A 19,415-nucleotide genomic window follows, 5' to 3' on the forward strand; every position below is an offset into this window, starting at 1 on the left:
GTTATGTTCCTTGCTGATGGTAATACTGCAGAAGTTAGATCCCAGAATGAAACCTGGCTTGAAAGATCATACGTTTAATTTTTGCAGCTGACTAATGTGGCAGTTATTCATTGGAACATATTCAAACAAGATTGCAGCTGTCCTTTAAAAACAGAGCACAAGTTCTTCTAAAACAAAAAAGAAATAGAAGCTTAGAAGAGGGTTAGAAAAATGTTAATACAAACAAAGTCTCAATCCATTTTCCAACAACATGTACTGCAGTATTTCAAATCCAAAGAAATATCACTCCAATCTCAACGTCTTTAAATCTTTATGTAACAGACATTGCCTAGTTTCGTTGATTTGAACTGTAGAGCCAACTTCTTAACTTTCGCAGTTCCAACAACTTGAAGATTTGTAACCAAACTCTGCTCGCTTGAAGTACCATAGACTGGAACCCACTTCTGCTGAGAGGACCAATTTTCCTGAATTGACTCAATTTCCTTGCTCGGAGAAACTATGCTACTTTCCATGTGAAATCGGTGTTCTTCTGAACTAAAACCTTGAACGTTAAAAGTTCTGAAAGTATTTACTCTGTCTGCCATAAAAGAACAGTATATAAAAATTTTCAGCATTTACATAAATGATTTTGATGCAAATATAGGAATATGGTAAGTTAACCTGCCCCAAAATAGAAGATGTGGTACACAGTGAGGAAGATTATCTCAGGCTACAACAGGACCTTGATCAGACCAAGGAGTGGCAAATGGAGTTTAATTTTGGTAAATGTGAGGTGTTGCGTTTTCATAAGGGAAATCAGGGCAGGACTTATGCAGTTAATGGTAAGGCCCAGAGGTGTTGCTGAACAAAGAGACCTGGGTGTGTAGGTACAAAGTTGATTGAAAATGGAGTTGCAGGTATACAGAGTGGTGAAGATGACATTTGGCATGCTTGTCTTCATTGGTCAGAACACTGAGTATAGCATTTGGGATATCACGTTGCAACTGTACAGACATTGATGAGGCCACTTTTAGATTATGACATATCATTCTGGTCACCTTTTACAGGAAAGATTTTGTTAAACTTGAGAGGGTGCAGAAAAGACTTACAAGGATGTTGCAGGGTGGGACTGGAGGGTTTGAGTTACAGAGAGAGGCTGAATAGGCTGGGGCCTTTTTCCTGCAGTGTCAGAAGCTCGGGGGGGAACCTTCTGGAGGTTTATAAGATCAGGATGGGCATGTATAGGGTGAAAAGCAAAGGTCTTTTTCCTAGGGTGGTTGAGTTCAAGACTAGACAGTGTAGATTTAAAGTGAGAAAGGAAAGATTCGAAAAGGACCTGACTGGTAAGATTTTCATGCAGAGGTTAGTGTGTGTATGGAATGAGCTGCCAGAGGAATTGGTGGAGGCACGTACAATTACAACACTTAAAAGACAGCTGGAGAAAGGGATTAAAGGGATATGGGCCAAATGCTAGCCAATGGGACTAGGTCAAATTGGAATGCCTGGTCAGTGCGAACAGGTTGAACCAAAGGGTCTGTTTCCGTGCTGTATGACTCTATTTTAGCCATTAACACGACAGGGATGTCCCAAGCACTTGACCGTAATCACATACTTTCTTGAAACTAATGCACTTAGGTCACTGCTTCAAATAATTTCCTAATCTGTTTGACAAATAAATTACCTTCTTAGAACTAACCAAAATCCGTGCCTCTATTTTAAAATCCAAATTTAAATAATGCACCTTTTATCACAACAAAGAGAACTATTTGAAACAAGAGCATTATTTAATTTCTAAATCCTAATCTTAATAAATTTTAAAACACAAAACAGGAACCAGGTTTAATTATACATTTGCATATCTTCAAATAAATCTGTATTCATATGTCTAAACTAGATACACAAAGTGTTCAAGGTTCTGTGCTGTTGAAGAATATATAATTAAGAGAAAATTGTGAGCCAATGAGCTAGCAAATAGAGAAAAGCACATTGAGCCAAAGGAAGTATAAGAATAGAGGCAGCAAGAATTTAAACCGGGCTAAAACATTTTATGATTAAATCTTAGAAAACCAAAAATAGCACCAAGTAGAATTCAAAGATAAATTTTCAACTATGGACCCTGTGGAAATGAATGAAAACTCGAAGTGCCAGTCTTTGTTATATTTGTGATATGCATACATTTTTCCTTTGAAAGGTTTTGACTATTTATCTTCAGTTACAACTATTCTTCAAAGAGAAAATGAACACTGCCTGTCATTGCATAAAAATAATGGATTGGTAAAAATAATCAAAATGAAATTGCGTGGTCAAATAATTCGGACAATCTCTCAAATCAGAAGAATACAATTGAAATGATTTGTCTTCTGAAATTAAGATAATCTTTTTTCTTTTTACTCACATGAAAAGTTACCCTTTCATGCCTACATACATGCAGTAATGGAGAACAATAATCTGGCAGTGCTGTCTTTCAGATAAGATGATAGATATATTCATTTTGGTTTCATGCTTCCATATTGAAGATACAGACCTTGCTTTGGGAGACTACTTCACAACCTTTCACTTTGATTTTGTTAACTAGAAATCAATTTGTTAGTCAATAATTGTCTTGACAGCTGCATCAAGAGCAAATGCTGTTATCTTAAGACAAAAATTTGTTACCTGCCCGTCTGGGTCCAACATGATGAGATGTTAAAGATAGGGATGCAGACCGAGATTTGGGAATTGTCAACAGGTTTGAACTGGAAGGCCCATTTGCCTGTGAACCTGCATTTAAAGTACTTGAAAAGGGAAAACCGACAAACAAGTCAGTCAAAAACTGCTCTCAAACCACTTTAACACAGATTAAAAAGTTGCACCCACCAATATGTTGTGTAAGCACAAATATATAATATGTTAAGAGTTACAATTTAAATAGTTAACCTCTTAAGTTAAACTTCCATCCTTTAGTTGTTTTGTCTCCAAGAAAATATCGAGTCATACAGCATGGAAACACAACCTTCCGTTCAACTTGTCCGTGCTGAATAAAGTTTTTCAAACTAAACTAGTCCCATTTGCCTGCACTTAGCATGTATCCCTCTAAACCCTTCCTATTCATGCACATGTCCAAATGTCTTAAAGTAGTAGTAACTGTACCTGCACCTTCCAATTCCTGGCAGTTCATTCCACGTTTAAATCACCATCTGTGAAAACATTGCCCCTCAGGTCTCTTTTACATCTTTCTCCTCTCAGCTTGAAATTGTGCCCTCTAGTTTTGAACTCCTCTGCCCTCAGAAAAATACCTTTACTATAATCTTATCTATGCCCCTTATGATTTATAAACCTCTACAATGTCAATCCTCAACTTGCGATGCTCCAGTGAAAGCGTCCCAGCCTCTCCTTATAATTCAAACCCACCAGTCCTGGCAACATTCTTGTAAATCTTTTCTACACCTTCTCCAATTTAATAAAATCCTTCATCTAGCAGAGTGACCAGAACTGTACACTGTAATTCAGTGTGGCCTTAACAGTTCTGTACAACTGCACATAGCATTCCAACTCTTATACTCAATGGTCTGAGCAATGAAGGCAAACGTGCTAAATGCCTTCCTTACCACCCTGCCTATTTATGTCGCGACTTTCAAAGAACTACGTACCTGAACCCCTAGATCGCTCTCTGTTTGACAACATGCCCAGAGTACTACCACTAACTGTGTAAATTCTGCCATTATTTGTCTCACCAGAACGTAACACCTTGCATTTATCTAAATTAAACTTGATCTGCCACTTTTCGGCCCATTAACCCAATCGATCAAGATCTCTTTGCAATCTTAGATAACCTTCTTCACTCTCTACTATACCACCAATTTTGGTGTCATCCACAAACTTGTGAACCATGCTACCTGTATTCTCAACCAATTTATATAAATGACAAACAGCAACAATCCCTGCAGAATATCACTGGACACAGGCCTCCACCATTACTCTGTCTCCTACCATCAAGCCAATTTTGTAGCCAATTGGCAAGCTCTCTGTGAATCTGATGTGATCTAACTTTACTAACCAGTCTACCATGCAGAAACTTGTCAAAGGCCTTACTGAAGTCCATTCAGACAACTTCTATCACTCTTCCCTCATTTATCTTCTTGGTCACATCCTCACAAAACTCAGTTAAAGTTTGCAAGACTTGACTTCCCATGCACAAAGGCATGCTGACTGTGCCTAATCAGCCCTTGCCTCTCCGAATCCATGTAAACTCTGTCTCTTAGAGTCCCCTCCAACAACTTACTCACTACTGACATCAGGCTGACTAGTCTATAGTTCCCAGGCTTTTCCTTGCAACCTTTCTTAAATAAAGGCACAACATTAGCCACCCTCCAGTCTTCCAGCACTTCACCTTTGGCTGTGTGTAAAACAAATACCTCTGCTAAAGACACCACAATTTCTTCCCTGGCTTCCAACAATATTTTGGTATATACTTGATCAGGTCCTGGAAACTTATCTACCTTTATGCTTTATAAAACCTCCAGGACCTCCTCTTCTGAAATGTGGACTATCTCAAGACATGGGTATTTATTTCCCGGAGTTCCCTAGTTTCTATGTCTTTCTCCACAGTAAGTACTGATATGAAGTTTTCGGTCAGAATCTCGACCATCTCTTGTGGTTCCACAAGTAGATGATTTCGTTAATCTTTAAGTGGGTCTACTCACTCCCCAGTTACTCTTAATGGTCATGTTGAATCGCCTTGGATTATTCTTAGCGTTATCTGCTAAGGCTATCTCACGTTCCCTTACTGCCGTGCTGATCTCCCTCTCTCTTAAGAATGCCCCCTACTCCCCTTATGCTCTTCAATAATTCACTTAATTCTAGTTGTCTATTCCTGACATATGCCCTTTTCTTTTTCTTGACCAAAGCTTCATTAACTCTATTTATCCATTGTTATCTACTCCTACCAGCCTTATCCTTCACTGAATAGGAACATATTGCCTCTCAACTCTCTTACAACACTGTTGAAAGTGTCCCATTTGCCAATTGTCCCTTTACCTGTGATTAGTCTACTGCAATCAACTTTTGAAAGTTCCTATTACTGTCAAAATTGGTCTTACTCCAATTTAGAACTTTAACTTTTACAGAAGGCCTATCCTTTTCCTTTAGTTTTGAAATATTCTGTTATTAGTTTTAAAATTCTATTTAAAATAGTTATGATCACAAGATACAAACTGCTCCCTCACTACCACTTCATTCACTTGCCCTGCCTTACTTCTCAAGAGAAGTTTAAGTTTTGCTTCTTCTCTAGTAGGCACATTTACAGATTGAAGAAGAAAGTTTTTCTGAACATATTTAACAAATTCCTCCTCATCCAAGCCCTTAACACTATGCCAGTCCCAATCCATGTTTGGAAAGTTAAAATTCCCCACTATTACAACTCTATTACTCCTCCAGACATCTGAGGCCTCCCTACGTATTTGCTCCTCAGTTTTCCGCTGACCTTTGGGGATCCTATTGTACAATCCCATGAAAGTGATGATCCCCTTCTTATTTCTGAGTTCCACCATATAGCTTCAGTGAACGATCACCCAGGAATATCCTCTCTAAATACAGCAGTAATATTTTCCCTAATCATTCCCCTCTTATCTTGCCTCCCTTTCTATCTTTCTTAAAGCATCTAAATCCTGCAACACTGACCTGCCAGTCCTGTCCCTCCCTCAGTCCTGTATCTGTAACAGCTATGATATCCCAGTCCCATGTTCCTCGACATGCCCTGAGTTCATCCACCTTATCTGTCAGACCTCTTGCATTGAAAATAATTCTTCAGAGTTTCCTTGTTTTCTGACATGCTCTTACCTGCCACCTTGTCTAATTAACTTGCTCTCTTTAACTGCAGAACAATCCATAGAATTAGAATTAGGATCCCTACACTGTGGAAATAGGCCCTTTAGCCAAACAAGTCCACACCGACCCTCCGAAAAGTAACCCACTCAGACCCATTCCCCTACCCTATATTTGCCTTAGCACTGCTTCCTCACAGTGCCAGTGACCTGGGTTCAATTCCTGCCTCAGGCAACTGTCTGTGTGGAGTTTGCACATTCTCATGCCTGCGTGGGTTTCATCCAGGTGCTCCAGTTTCCTCCCACAATCCAAAGATGTGCAGGTTAGGTGAATTGGCTATGCTAAATTGCCCAGAGTGTTAGTTGCATTAGTCAGGGGTAAAATATAGGGAAATGAGTCTGGGTAGGTTACTCTTTGGATGGTCAGTGTAGGGAATCTAATCTAAAGCACCTAACCTACACATCCCCGAACACTATGGGCAATTTAGCATGACCAATTCACCTAACCTGCACATCTTTGGACTGTGGGAGGAAACCCACACAGACAAAGGAGAATGCAATGTGCAAACTCCACACAGACAGTCTGATGCTGGAATCGTACCTGGGTCCCTGGCACTGTGAGGCAACAGTGCTAACCACTGAGCCACTGTGCTGCCCTACTTTCTCTGTAGCTTTCTCTGTATTCTCACTACTACTTAAAAAACCCCTACCTCCATTCTCGATTAAAGGCTCTTGAGTAACTCTAGCAATCTCCTCGACAAGATATTGGTCTCCCGTTTGAACCAACCTTTTTTGAGCAGGTCTCTTCTGCTCCAGAAGAGATTCCCACAATCCAAAAATCTGAGTCCTTGACCCTTGCACCATCATCTCAGCCATTCATTTATCTGCCCGATCCTCCTCTTCCTCCTCTCACCAGCACATGACATTGAAGTAATCCAGAGATTACTACCTTTGACATCTTGCTTTTTAACCTCCTACTTAATGTCCTATATTGCCTCTGCACAACCCCATCCCCTTTTCTACTTATGTCATTTGTACCAATGTATACAATGACCTCTGGCTGTTCAGGGGCAGCATGGTGGCTCAATAGTTAGCACTGCAGACTCACAACAGCAGGAACCAGGGTTTGATTCCAGCCTTGGGCGACTGTCTGTGTGGATTTGCGGATGACACTAAGGTCAGTAGAGTTGTGGATAGTAACGAACGATGTTGTAGATTACAGAGACACAGATAAGCTGCAGAGCTGGGCTGACAAGTGGCAAATGGTGTTTAATGCAGAAAAGTGAGAGGTGATTCACTTTGGAAGGGGTAACAGGAATGCAGATTACTGGGCTAATTATAAGATTCTTGGTAGTGTAGATGAGTAGAGAGATCTCAGAGTCCAGGCACACAAATCCTTGAATGTTGCCACGCAGGTTAATTGGGTTGTTAAGAAGGCATATGGTGTGTTAGCTTTTATAGGTAGAGGGAGTGAGTTTCGGAACCATGAGACCATTCTGCAGCTGTACAAAGCTTTGATACAACCAAATTTGGAATATTACATACAGTTCTGGTCACCGCATTTTCGGAAGGACGTGGAAGTTTTGGAAAAGGTTCAGAGGAGATAGACTAGGATGTTGCCTGGTACAGAGGTAAGGTCTTATGAGGAAAGGTTAAGGGACTTGAGGCTGTTTTTGTTAGAGAGAAGATTGAGTGGTGACTTAATTGAGACATTTAAGATAATCAGAGGGTTAGATAGGGTGGAAAGTGAGAGCCTTTTTCCTAGGATGGGGATGGCAATGGCTAGCATGAGGGGACATAGCTTTGAGGGGTGATAGATATAGGACAGATGTCAGAGGTAGTTTCTTTACTCAGGGGGTAGTAGGGGCATGGAATGCACTGCCTGCAACAGTAGTAGACTCGCCAACTTTAAGGAGATTTAAATGGTTATTGGATAGGCATATGGATAAGAATGGAAAATTGTACGTTAGATGGGCTTCAGATTGTTGTATTGACCTGTGGAATTATTGAGGGCTGAAGGGCCCGTAGTGCACTGTAATGTTCTATGTTCTATTTACTCTCTCCTTTGACAAGTTGCTGCAACTGCTCCAAGAAGTCCTTGACTTTGGCACCAGGGAGGCAATACACCTTCCTGAATTCTTGCTCACAACTGCAGAATCACCTGTCTATGCCCCTGACTGGAGAGTCCGCTATAACAATTACTTGTTTGAATCTTGACAAACCCTGTTCAACAGAAGATCTAAGGTGCCTAATCGATAAGGCCTTGCTCTTCAGTAAAAATTGAAGCTTGCAAGAAAGCTTCATTATATGATATCTGACATGGCCTCAGAACCAAAGGACTTTATAGTCAAAGTAGTACTACAAGGTACAGTCACTGTTCTACTGTAGCAACTAATTTTGCAAAGCAAGGAACTACAAAGAGAAAGAAGATTATTATCAATGAGTCTGCTTTGAAGGAGGACTGGAGAAATACACATGGGCAAGGCACCCCTGTTGTCTGTCAATCACACTATGTGATTCTCTACCTCCACCAGAGAAGGTGAAAGGGATATCAGTATAATATGTTCTCTGAAAGACAGCAAGTCCAACAATGCAGCACTTCCCAAGTACTAACCCATTCTACATACTCACATCTCTGAAGTGGAATATTAACCTGCAACTCTCTGACTCAGAGATACACAGTTCTACAAACTGTCTGTAGAAAGCAACACAATATACTTTGATTTGATATTCAAGATTAATCAGTCTTTAAACAATTGTGCCCACAATGTTTTCCACAGGAAAAGGAGATTAGATGGGCAAAGACAACATAATTTAAGAATAGATTCAAAATTTCAACATTAACTAAACTTTAAAAAGTCATTAGAAATAAATAACAAAAGGAGATGGGACTGGTCAGAAATAGTTCACTTAACAGAGAAAGCTGATACTTAAATTCTCGTATATCAACATAAAAAGTAGGCGATTTGAAGATAGACAAGGGGACAGGTAGTTATGATTTTGTATTTGAGTGAGCTTTCTCCATGCCACCATAAAACATTTTGCACCACATATGTAATGCCACTAGTGCTACAAAGTCCAAAGGTAAACATTTATTTTAGTCATTGAACCTGTAAACATTAGATAATCTCAAGTGCATATGGTCTTTTAAAAATGAATCTCTGCCTTTACAAATGATTATCACAAAACAGGAATTTATTGTAGAAACACTGATTAGCATTTCGCTTTGCCAAATTTATTTAGTATTTACTAGTGGAATGGAAAACTCTTCCTAAATATATGAAACTATTCTTGGCTGAAGTTATTACTTTTGAAATAAAAGCAAAACATGTTGGAAATACACAGCAGGCCAGACCGCATCTGTGGAGAGAAAAACAGAAGTTTAACCAGGCCTCTCTCAATGTTGGGAGCACTCACTGCATCTTTTAACTTAGCTCTGGAGTTTGTGGAGAGATTTAAGATAGGTGAGAATTACTGATGGTTAACGACTGAATTAACCGCTCAGATTATATCATTCATATTCAGCTTCCCAACCTACCACCTAAGTAAAGTGGATGGGCAGAATTTTCAACATGGTGGTCAAAGCAAATACCTGGCTGTGAAGAGCTTCTCTGTTGTTTATCAGTCATCACCACCTCAGGGCACAATCCATGGGCACTGGCCACATAGATCCCTCAACAAAGGACGATGGCATCAAATGGTTGCCAATCCCTCAGGCACCTCTCGGGTTCACCTCCGGGATGCCGAGGAGGGGCACTCAGCGCTGAACAGCTGCTGTGAGGCCACTGGTGTGTGCGCACACACGCACGTGCGGCCACAGGTGTGTTTGTAAGATTACATGTTGACAATTTGTAGTTGTTTACCTTTAATTAGAAGAATTTACTGTAATAGGTATAAGTTCTTGTTAAGTACAGAAACCCGGTTTGTATCTTCTGGTAATCTGGTGGATATCTGGCAGGTAAACCGGGCACACTGCATATTCCGATGAAATATATAATTTTCTGTCAATTCTGGAAACAGATGGACTTGATTTACAGTGCATTACTCCAGTGAGAGGCCTAACTTCTGGTGCAGAGTTTAATTTTATTTTAAATAGTGCAAAAGTAGCAATTTCTTTGAACCCAAAGGGTAACTTTTGCATGGTTAATGGCAAAACTATTCAAATTGCTGAGCAGTTGGAGTCAATTCACATTTCGCGGGCTACCTTTTGCTCAACAGAAATTTCAGAGTTATTTGCATGCTAAACATAGCATGCATATTAAATTTACCATGACTTTTTCAGCTAATTCCAGGACATAACTATTACAAAAATAAACCAATTGTTGTGACTAGAATTTTGGTATTTTATTAAATTTTTCCTTTAGAATGCTTACATGATTTCAACTGAACTAGTAAAAAGTATAATTTACCTCACTGACCCACTCTCTGGATGGGGTCTCATTCCATTGCTTCGGTCCCATCTAAGAGGAGCAGGTTCCATTGTTGGCAAACCAGTAGCTGATGTGGTGGTTGTCCATGATCCTGTGTTTCTTCTAAGCTGTCCAGTTGGTAAACTTCGTCTTAAACGCTAAATTTAGAAAAATACACAAAGTTAGCGAACTAACTGAACAAATGACTTAACTACTGCCTTAAATTTTATTAGTCATAAAAATATTACAACACAGGAGGTAACTTAGCATATTGAGTCCCTGCCAGTTTTATATGGGAAATCTAATCAAATCCACTCTTCCCAATTAACCTTGTAGTCCTATCATTGACCTCCCTTGAAAACCCATCCAATTTCCTTTTTAAATCACTCATTGTTTCTGCATTTACCACCCTCTTGGGAACAAGTTCTTGTTATTGAGTTAAAACCATTCCTCCTTCTATTCCCTTACATCTCGTGCTGTAAACCTTAAATCTGTGGACCTCTATGAGGTCAGCTCATAGGAACAGATTTTCATTTGCTCCTTTATCTAAACCTGTTATGATCTTATACAACTCATTCAAAAATATCCTATAATTTCCTTTGCTACAAGGAGAACAATCCCAGCTTTTTAATCTAACTTTGGAGGTAAAATACTTAATCCCTGGAACCACCTGATAAATCTCCTCTGTACCTTTTTAAGAACCCTCATATTCTTCTTAAAGTGTAGAACAAAAAAACAAAGATAAGTACAGCAGAGCAACAGGCCCTGTGGCCCAATAAAAACTCACTGATACATGACACCTTCCTAAACTAAAAACCTTATGCTTCTTTGGAGTCCACATCCCTGTATTCTCTGCCCAGTCATGTATCTGCCAAGATGCCTCTCAGAAGTTGCCATTATATGTCTGCTTCGACCACCTCCTCTGGCACCTTCTTTTACCTTAAATCCTATGTCCCTTAGTACTAGCACTTCTACCTTGAGAAAAACTGCGACAATCTATTCTATCCCTGGTTCACATAATTTTGTAAACTACTATCAGGTTGCCAGTCAGCATCTGATACTCAAATGAAAACAAATCATGTTTGATTAATCTCTCCTCATAGCCAACAAAACCAGGCAACATCCTGGTAAACCTGTTCTCTGCCCTCTTCAAAACCTTCGCAAAATTTTGGGAGTGTGGTGACCAAAACTGTACACAATATTCCAAATGTGGCCTAACTAAAGTTCGACACAGCCATAATGTGACTTGCCAATTTTTTATACTCTATGCCCAACTGATAAAAGCAAGCATGCCGTATGCCTTCTTCACCACCGTTTCCATTTGTGTGACCACTTCCAGGGATCTTTGGACCCATCACCTAAATCCCTCTGTATGTTAGTGGTTTGCATGGTCAGCAAGGAAAGATTATATCCAGAGTGAGACACACACTGAGTGTACATGTATTTGGAAGAATTTGGAGGCAGCATAGGTATTTGTTATAGAGGAGAGCAAGTGCTTGTTTTGGCTTATATTAGTTAGGTTTACTTAACAGGATAATTTGGAGCCTATGATCAGGGACCCAGAACAAAAGAAAGGGTGACGTCATAGATAAACCATAAGGTGGTGATAGCTATTAATTTCACAATTAATTTCAGTTTACTTCCAGACTGAAGATAAACAGGAAAATATTTTCAAATTGCAAACTGAAAGACCAATGTTTCTTCAATGTCAAATTAAACAGAGTGCATAGCCAGGTGTTGTGCTTGCATGATGTGGGAGCTCGTGGATCCCATTGTGCCATCATAATGACCACATTTGCAGCAAGGGTTGCAGCTTTGTCCAGCTCAGAGCTTTGAACATTGCAACACATCAGGGAGGGAGAGAGTTATCTGGATGCTGTGTTTTAGGAGGCAGTCACACCTATTAAGTTAACTACCTCGAATTCAGTCAGTGATCAGGGACAGGAGAGTGTGACTATGAGCAAAGCAGTTAAGGGGATCCAGGGGGTAGTGCTGAAGTACCCCCATCCCTTGAGCTTGTCCCGCATGTTGGAGATTCTTGCTCCCTGTATGGACGAGAGCAAGAGCTGCAGGGAGGATGAGTAAACAAGGTAAAGGACTTTTCGGAGCCGTTGCGGCAACTTGTCAAAGGATATAGTAGACAGAGTGAATATCAACGTTTTGGACCGGAGCCCTTCATCAGGAATTTCTGATGAAGGGCTCTGGCCTGAAATGTTGGTTTTCCTGCTCCTCAGATGCTGCCTGACTTGCTGTGCTTTTCCAGCAACACACTCTCAACTCTGATCTCCAGCATCTGCATACCTCAATGTCTCCAAGATGTTAAAAAGCAAGACTTCAAAGGTAATAATCTCTGGATTACTTCAGTGCCATGTGCTAGTGAGAGGAGGAATAGCAGGATAGGGCAGATAAATGAGGAGCTGTGAAAATGGTACTGGGGCAAGGACTCAGATTTTTGGATTGTTGGAATCTCTTCTGGGGCAGAAGAGACCTGTTCAAAAGGGGGAACCAATATCCGAGCGGGAAGATTGTTAGAGATACTCGGGAGCCTTTAAACTAGAACGTAGGCAGGGTGGAGGGATCCTAAGCAGTAGTGAGAATAGAGAAGTGAAGTTCTTTAATCAGGAATAGCATAGTCAGGGCAATAGACTCTGTTCTAGTCAGGATCAAGAGTCCCAAAGACTATGATGACTGCCAGGCGTCCAGGTTCAGGATATCTCATCTGGTCTGCAGAGGAACTTCGAGTGGGAGGAAAAAGCTTCAGCTGCCATGGTGCACGTAGGTACCAACAACATAGGTAAAAACAGGAAAGGGGTTTTGCTGAGGGAATATGAGCAGTTAGGGGCCAAATTAAACAGCAAAACCAAAAGGTAGTAATTTCTAGATTACTACACATGCCATGAGCAAACTGGCAAAGGGTCAACAAGATTAAAGACATAAACACATAGCTCAAAGCTTGGTGTGGGAGAAACAGGTTTAACTTCGTGGGACATTGGCACCAGTATTAGGGAAGGAAGCTGTTCCAATGGATTCCACCTGAATTACGTTGGGACCAGAGTCTTGGCAAATTGCATAACTAGGTCTTTAGACTAAATTGTGGGGGGATGGGTTCAGTTGCATGGAAAATTATGGAAAAGTTGGGGGAGGGCTCAGCAGAAGTTATTAAAGTTTCAGAACAGTAGGACAGAGAGTATGGAAAAGGTCAGAAACTTAACTTCAGACTGTAAATAAGTGGAGAGGATGGGCAGTCAACGTAGGACTGAGGGTGTTGTACTTAAATGCATACATTATATGAAACAAGGTAAATAAGCTTGCAGTACAGATTAAAATTGGTATCACAGAGACATGGCTGCAAGGGAGATCAGGAATGGTCATTAAATATCCAAGGATACATGTCCCATTGAAAGTACAGGCAGATGGGCAAAGGGTACGGAGTTGCCTTGTTAATAAGAAATGAAAATAAATTGATAGCATGAAGTGATATCGAGTCAGAAGGTGTAGAATCTATGTGGGTAGAGCTGAGCAACCTCAAAGGATAAAAAGATTCTGATGGGAGTTTAGAATAAGATAAATCAAGGAATGAAAAACACATGTAAGAAAGGCACTTAATTATAATAATCATGGGGTCTGTGATATGCAGGTGGACTGGGAAGATCAGGTTGGTAGAGGATCTGATGAAAAGAAATTTGTGAAATGTTTACGAGATGGGTTTTTTCTGAGCAGTTAGCTGTAGAGCCCACTAGTGAACAGGCAGCTGTGGATTTGGAGAAGTTTAGATTAGATTCCCTACAGTATAGAAACAGGCCCCTCGGTCCAACAGGTCCACACCAACCCTCTGAAGAGTAACCCACCTCGACCCATTCCCTTACCCTATATTTAGTCCTGACTAACACAATGGGCAATTCACCTAACACTATGGGGCAATTTAGCATGGCCAATTCACCTGACCAGCACATCTTTTGGACTGTGGGAGGAAACCGGAGCACCCGGAGGCAACCCACGCAGACACGGGGAGAATGTGCCAACTCTACACAGACAGTCGCACAAGGATGGAATCGAACCCGGTCCCTGGTGCTGTGAAGGCAGCAGTGCTAACCACTGAGCCACTGTGCAATGTCATGTGTCATGAGGCAAACCTGATTAGGGAGCTTCAGGTGAAGGAACCCTTCAAAGGCAGTGACCACAATATGACAGAATTCACCCTGCGGCTTGAGGGGGAGAAGCTGGAATCAGGTTTAATAGTATTGCAATTGAGTAAAGGTAACTACAAAGACATGCGGGAGGAGCTGACCAGCATTGATTGGAAAGGGAGCTTAGCAGTGAAGATGATGGAGAAGCAATGGCAGGAGTTTCTGGGATTAATGCAGGAGATACAACAGAAATTCATTCCAAAGAAGAAGAAACAAACTAATGAGAGGATGAGGCAAACATGGCTGACAAGGGAAAGCAAAGAACAATATAAAAGCAAAATAAAAAGAGCAAAACATCTAAAGTAAAAAGCAGAAGAAAACTAATATGATGTTGTGAAGATTAGTGAGAAGCTAGAGAATTGGGAAGCCTTTAAAAACCAGCAGAGGGTTAACTAAAACAACAATAAGGCGGTGGAAGAAGATTAATAGGAGGGTAAGCTAACTAGTAAAATAAAAGAAGACTGCAAGAGGTTTTATTTACATATATAAAAGGTGGTAATTGGACTGCTGGAACATGAGTCTGAAGTAGTAGTAATGTGGAACAAAGAAATGGAAGAGGAATTGAACTGGTACTTAGCATCAATTTTCATTATGGAAGATATCAGCAGCATACCATAACTTCAAGGCAGACTGGAGGCAGAATGAGTGTACTGGCCATCAATAAGGAAAAGGGACTAGGGAAGGTAAAAGGTCTGAAGATGAATAAATCACCCAGATAGAATGAACTGCACCCTCGAGTTATGAAAGTGATGGCTGAGGCAATTGGAGATGTATTGGTGGTGTTCTTTTAGGAATTACTGGAGCAAGGGAGGGTGCCAGGAAACACAAACATGGCTAACACCCCTGTTTGAGAAGGAAGGGAGCAGAAGAGGAAACCATAGGCCAGTTAGCTTGGCCTTGATCGTTGCTAAGAATTTAGAGTCCATTTTCAAGGATGAGATTGCAGAGTATTTGGTAGTGCATAGTAAAACAGGAGTGAGGAAGCGCAGCTTTCTTTTATCAAGGGGAGTTGAAACTTTATTGCTGGAACAGCACAGCAGGTCAGGCAGCATCCAGGGAACAGGAGATTCGACGTTTCGGGCACAGGCCCTTCTTCAGGATCAGAAGGGCCTGTGCCCGAAACGTCGAATCTCCTGTTCCCTGGATGCTGCCTGACCTGCTGTGCTGTTCCAGCAATAAAGTTTCAACTTTGATCTCCAGCATCTGCAGACCTCACTTTCTCCTCGAAGTTTCTCCTCGGGCGGCACGGTGGCACAGTGGTTAGCACTGCTGCCTCACAGCGCCAGAGACCCGGGTTCAAATCCCGACTCAGGCGACTGACTGTTTGGAGTTTGCACGTTCTCCCCGTGTCTGCGTGGGTTTCCTCCGGGTGCTCTGGTTTCCTCCCACAATCCAGAAATGTGCGGGTCAGGTGAATTGGCCATGCTAAATTGCCCGTAGTGTTAGGTTAATGGGGTAAATGTAGGGGTATGGGTGGGTTGCGCTTCGGCGGGTCGGTGTGGACTTGTTGGGCTGAAGGGCCTGTTTCCACACTGCAAGTAATCTAATCTAATCTTTATCAAGGGGAGGTCATGCATGACAAATCATAGAGTCATAGAGATGTACAGCATGGAAACAGACCCTTCGGTCCAATCCATCCATGCCGACCAGATAGCCCAACCCAATCTAGTCCCACCTGCCAGCACCCGGCCCATATCCCTCCAAACCCTTCCTATTCATATACCCAACTAAATGCCTCTTAAATGTTGCAATTGTACCAGCCTGCACCACTTCCTCTGGCAGCTCATTCCATACACGTATCACCCTCTGCGTGAAAAAGTTGCCCCTTTTATATCTTTCCCCTCTCACCCTAAACTTATCCCTCTAGTTCTGGACTCCCCAACCCCAGAGAAAAGACTTTGCCTATTTACCCTATCCATGACCCCCATAATTTGGTAAACCTCTATGAGGCTACCTCAGCTCCAGGGGAAACAGCCCTAGCTTGTTCAGCATCTCCTATAGCTTCTTTGAGGACATAATGGTCAAGTTAGATAATAATCTACTTTCTCGAAGGCCTTTGACAAGGTGCTGTACAGGAGGCTGCCAAATAAGATAAGAACCTATGGTACTAAGGGCAAGGAACTAACATGGATAGAGAATGGCTGACTGGCAGAAAACAGTGTGGGGATAAAGGGATCTTTTTCAGGACGGCAGTCAATGATGAGAGTCCCGCTGGGGGCAGTGTTGAGACCACAACTATTCATGTCATACATTACTGACCTGGATGAAGGAAGTGAAGGCGTTGCCCCTAAGTTTGCAGATGACAAAGTGGAGTGAGATATAGTGTTGAGGAAGTGGGAAGACTGCAGAAGGACTTGGTCAGGCTTGAACAAAGGGCACATGGCCTGAAATGTGGGAAAAGCATGAGGTTACACACTTCGGTTGGTAGAATAAAGGTGTAGACTATTTTTGAAATGGGGAAAAGCTTCCGAAATCTGAAGCTCAAGTGGTCAAAGGAGTCCTAGTTCAGGTTGCGTTTAAGATTACAAGAGCAGAGATGCATTGCTGGTGCTGCACAGGGCTCTGGTCGGACCACGTTTAGAATATTGAGAGCAGTTTTGGGCCCTGTATCTGAGGAATGATATGCTGCCATTGCAGAGGGTCCAGAGGAGCTTTACAAGAATGAGTCTTGCTTGAATGGCTTGTCATATAAGGTGCAGTTGAGGACTCTGGATCTGTACTCGATGTAGTTTAGAAAGATGAGAGGGGGAGAGATCTAACTGAAATGTATAAACTACCAAGAGGCCTGGATACATTGGTCATGGAGAAGATGTTTCTACTATTGAGACACGAGAACCCAAGGACCCAGCCTCAGATTGAAAGGACAACCCCCTTTAGAATTGAGATGAGTGGGAATTTCATCATCTGGAGCGTGGTTTATCTGTGGAATTCACTGCATCAAAAGGCTGTGGAGGCTAAGTTACTGAGTGTAATGCAGACAGAGACAGACAAGTTCTTGATTGGTAAGGGAAGCAAAGATTAAAGGGAAATGGCAGAATGATTGGGTTGAAAAACATATCAGCTATGATCAAATGAAGGAGCAGAATCAAATGGGTTGGATGGCCTAATTCTGCTCCTATATCTTGTGGTCTTCTTAAGGGTCTGCCATTTGCTCTATACCTCTGTGCTGCATTCGACCTTACAAAATGCATTACCTTGTATTTGTCCAGATTAATTCCATTTGCCATTTCTCCACCCAAGTCTCCAACCTATATATCGAGCTGTACCCTCAGGCAATCTGCTCACTATGCACAGCTCCCCCAATCTTTGTGCCATTTGCAAACTTAGTAATCAGACCTCCAAATTTCTAAAACCACCCTTCCACCATCATTCTGTCTTGTATGACTAAGCTCATTCTGTATCCATCATACCAGCTCACCATGGATTTCATGTGACTTTACCTGTATCAGCCTGCCAGAAGGACCTTGTGAAAGGCCTTGCCAAACTCCTTGCAGACAACATCCACTGCCCTGGCCTCCTCAATCAACTTTGTAATTTCTTCAAAAAAACTCAAACAAGTTTGTGAGACTTGAACTCCCCTACCCATCATTAATAAGTCCATATTCTTCCACATGTAAGTAAATCCTGTTCCTAAGAATCTTCTCCAATAACTTCCTTAGCAGTATGGTAAGCCTGTATTCCCTGGATTATCCCTGTCCCACTTCTTAAAAGGAAAAGCATTGGCTATTCACCAGTCTTCTGCAACTTCTCCTGTGACTAAAGACCAAAAGAAAAATTTTGTTCAAAGTCCGAGCAATTTCCGTCAGCACCTTTCTCAGTATTCTGGGTTAGATCCCATCAGGACCTGGGGACTTGTCTATACCAATGCTGTACAAGACATCCAACACAGTTTTTTATATCAATATGCTCTAGAATATCAACATACTCCTCTCTAGACTACCATCAACCATGCCACTCTCCTTTATGAATACCAAAAGATCTCAACTTGAGGCTCTCAGTCCACAACTTTACCTCATCTCAATTTGACAGAACTAGCACTTCATAAAGATTTAGCATAAGTTAGCTGAATTTGCACTCAACACCACTATTTATGAAGCCACATTTTGCCAACTACTTTCTCAAGATGTCCTGCCACCTTCAAAAATGCCACAAATGAACCTCCAGGACACTGGCCTGCACATAGTTTAGAGCTCTCACACATTGTCTATAATCCTTCTCCTTATCTTTTCTGCTAACATGCATCATCTCACACTTCTGTGTTAAAATCTGTCAGCAACCAGGTCTGCCAATTCCACTAGCTGATGTTACGAGCCTGTGTCCTGTTACAGTCGATTCGCATTACCTTCAATCAGCCACTTCCTCTTAAGTTGTCTCTCGGGATTAAGTATGACTCTGGTATTGTGGATCCTTTGTTGACTGAATAGTTTAATACTGGATCAGCAAATCTTATTACATGTGGAGTAGGAGACATTTGCTAAAGTGGGTTGGTGAGTGGAATGCACAATTTTTGTGCTTTTCTGCCATATGGGCCTGTTAGAAACTCTTGAAATAGTTGTCCCTTTCTCCAAACTGGGTCTTGAGCTTGGGTTTCACACAAGTTAATGGATGTATAATACTTCTTCAGCGAAGCTTTGAGGACATGGGCTGGGTGCTGGCAGGTGGGACTAAATTGGGTTAGGATATCTGGTCGGCATGGACAAGTTGGACTGAAGGGTCTATTTGCTGGCTGTACATCTCTATGGCTCTATGACATCCTTAAAGCATTTCCTCCCCCTCCTGCTTACCACTTATACCCATATGTGGAGTGAAGAGATTGTTCTCGAAGCCTTGAGTCAGGCATGTAAATGATGTGGTCCACCTCATGCAGCTGACTGTCCATGACTAGTGCCTCAACATTGCCTGAGAGGACAATGTATTGGAGTGCCAGTAATTTGCATGTTTTTTGCAAAGGTATCAGTGATGTTATTTCTCAAGGGATTTAAGGCATCTGCTGTACATTTTCCATGTCTAACAAGCACACAGGAGCGCTGGTAAAACTG

The 19,415-nt window shown here is 41.5% G+C and overlaps 1 protein-coding gene across 2 annotated transcripts in view; it reads right to left on the reverse strand.

The window, feature by feature from the left end:
• pde3b (phosphodiesterase 3B) overlaps positions 1–19,415 on the reverse strand; it is a 253,356-nt gene that overhangs the window by 36,890 nt on the left and 197,051 nt on the right. For both annotated transcript variants that reach the window (XM_087996527.1, XM_087996528.1), the window contains exons 4-5: positions 10,190–10,347; positions 2,635–2,753 (exon numbers count right to left, since the gene is read on the reverse strand). In XM_087996527.1, the coding sequence (XP_087852653.1) occupies positions 2,635–2,753; positions 10,190–10,347 (277 nt within the window). The remainder of the gene's footprint in view (positions 1–2,634; positions 2,754–10,189; positions 10,348–19,415) is intronic.

Source organism: Chiloscyllium plagiosum, unplaced genomic scaffold (genome assembly GCF_037043375.1).
Source record: "Chiloscyllium plagiosum isolate Xiang-an unplaced genomic scaffold, Cpla_swu_hap1 HiC_scaffold_18, whole genome shotgun sequence".
In the NCBI taxonomy this organism is placed as follows: domain Eukaryota; kingdom Metazoa; phylum Chordata; class Chondrichthyes; order Orectolobiformes; family Hemiscylliidae; genus Chiloscyllium; species Chiloscyllium plagiosum.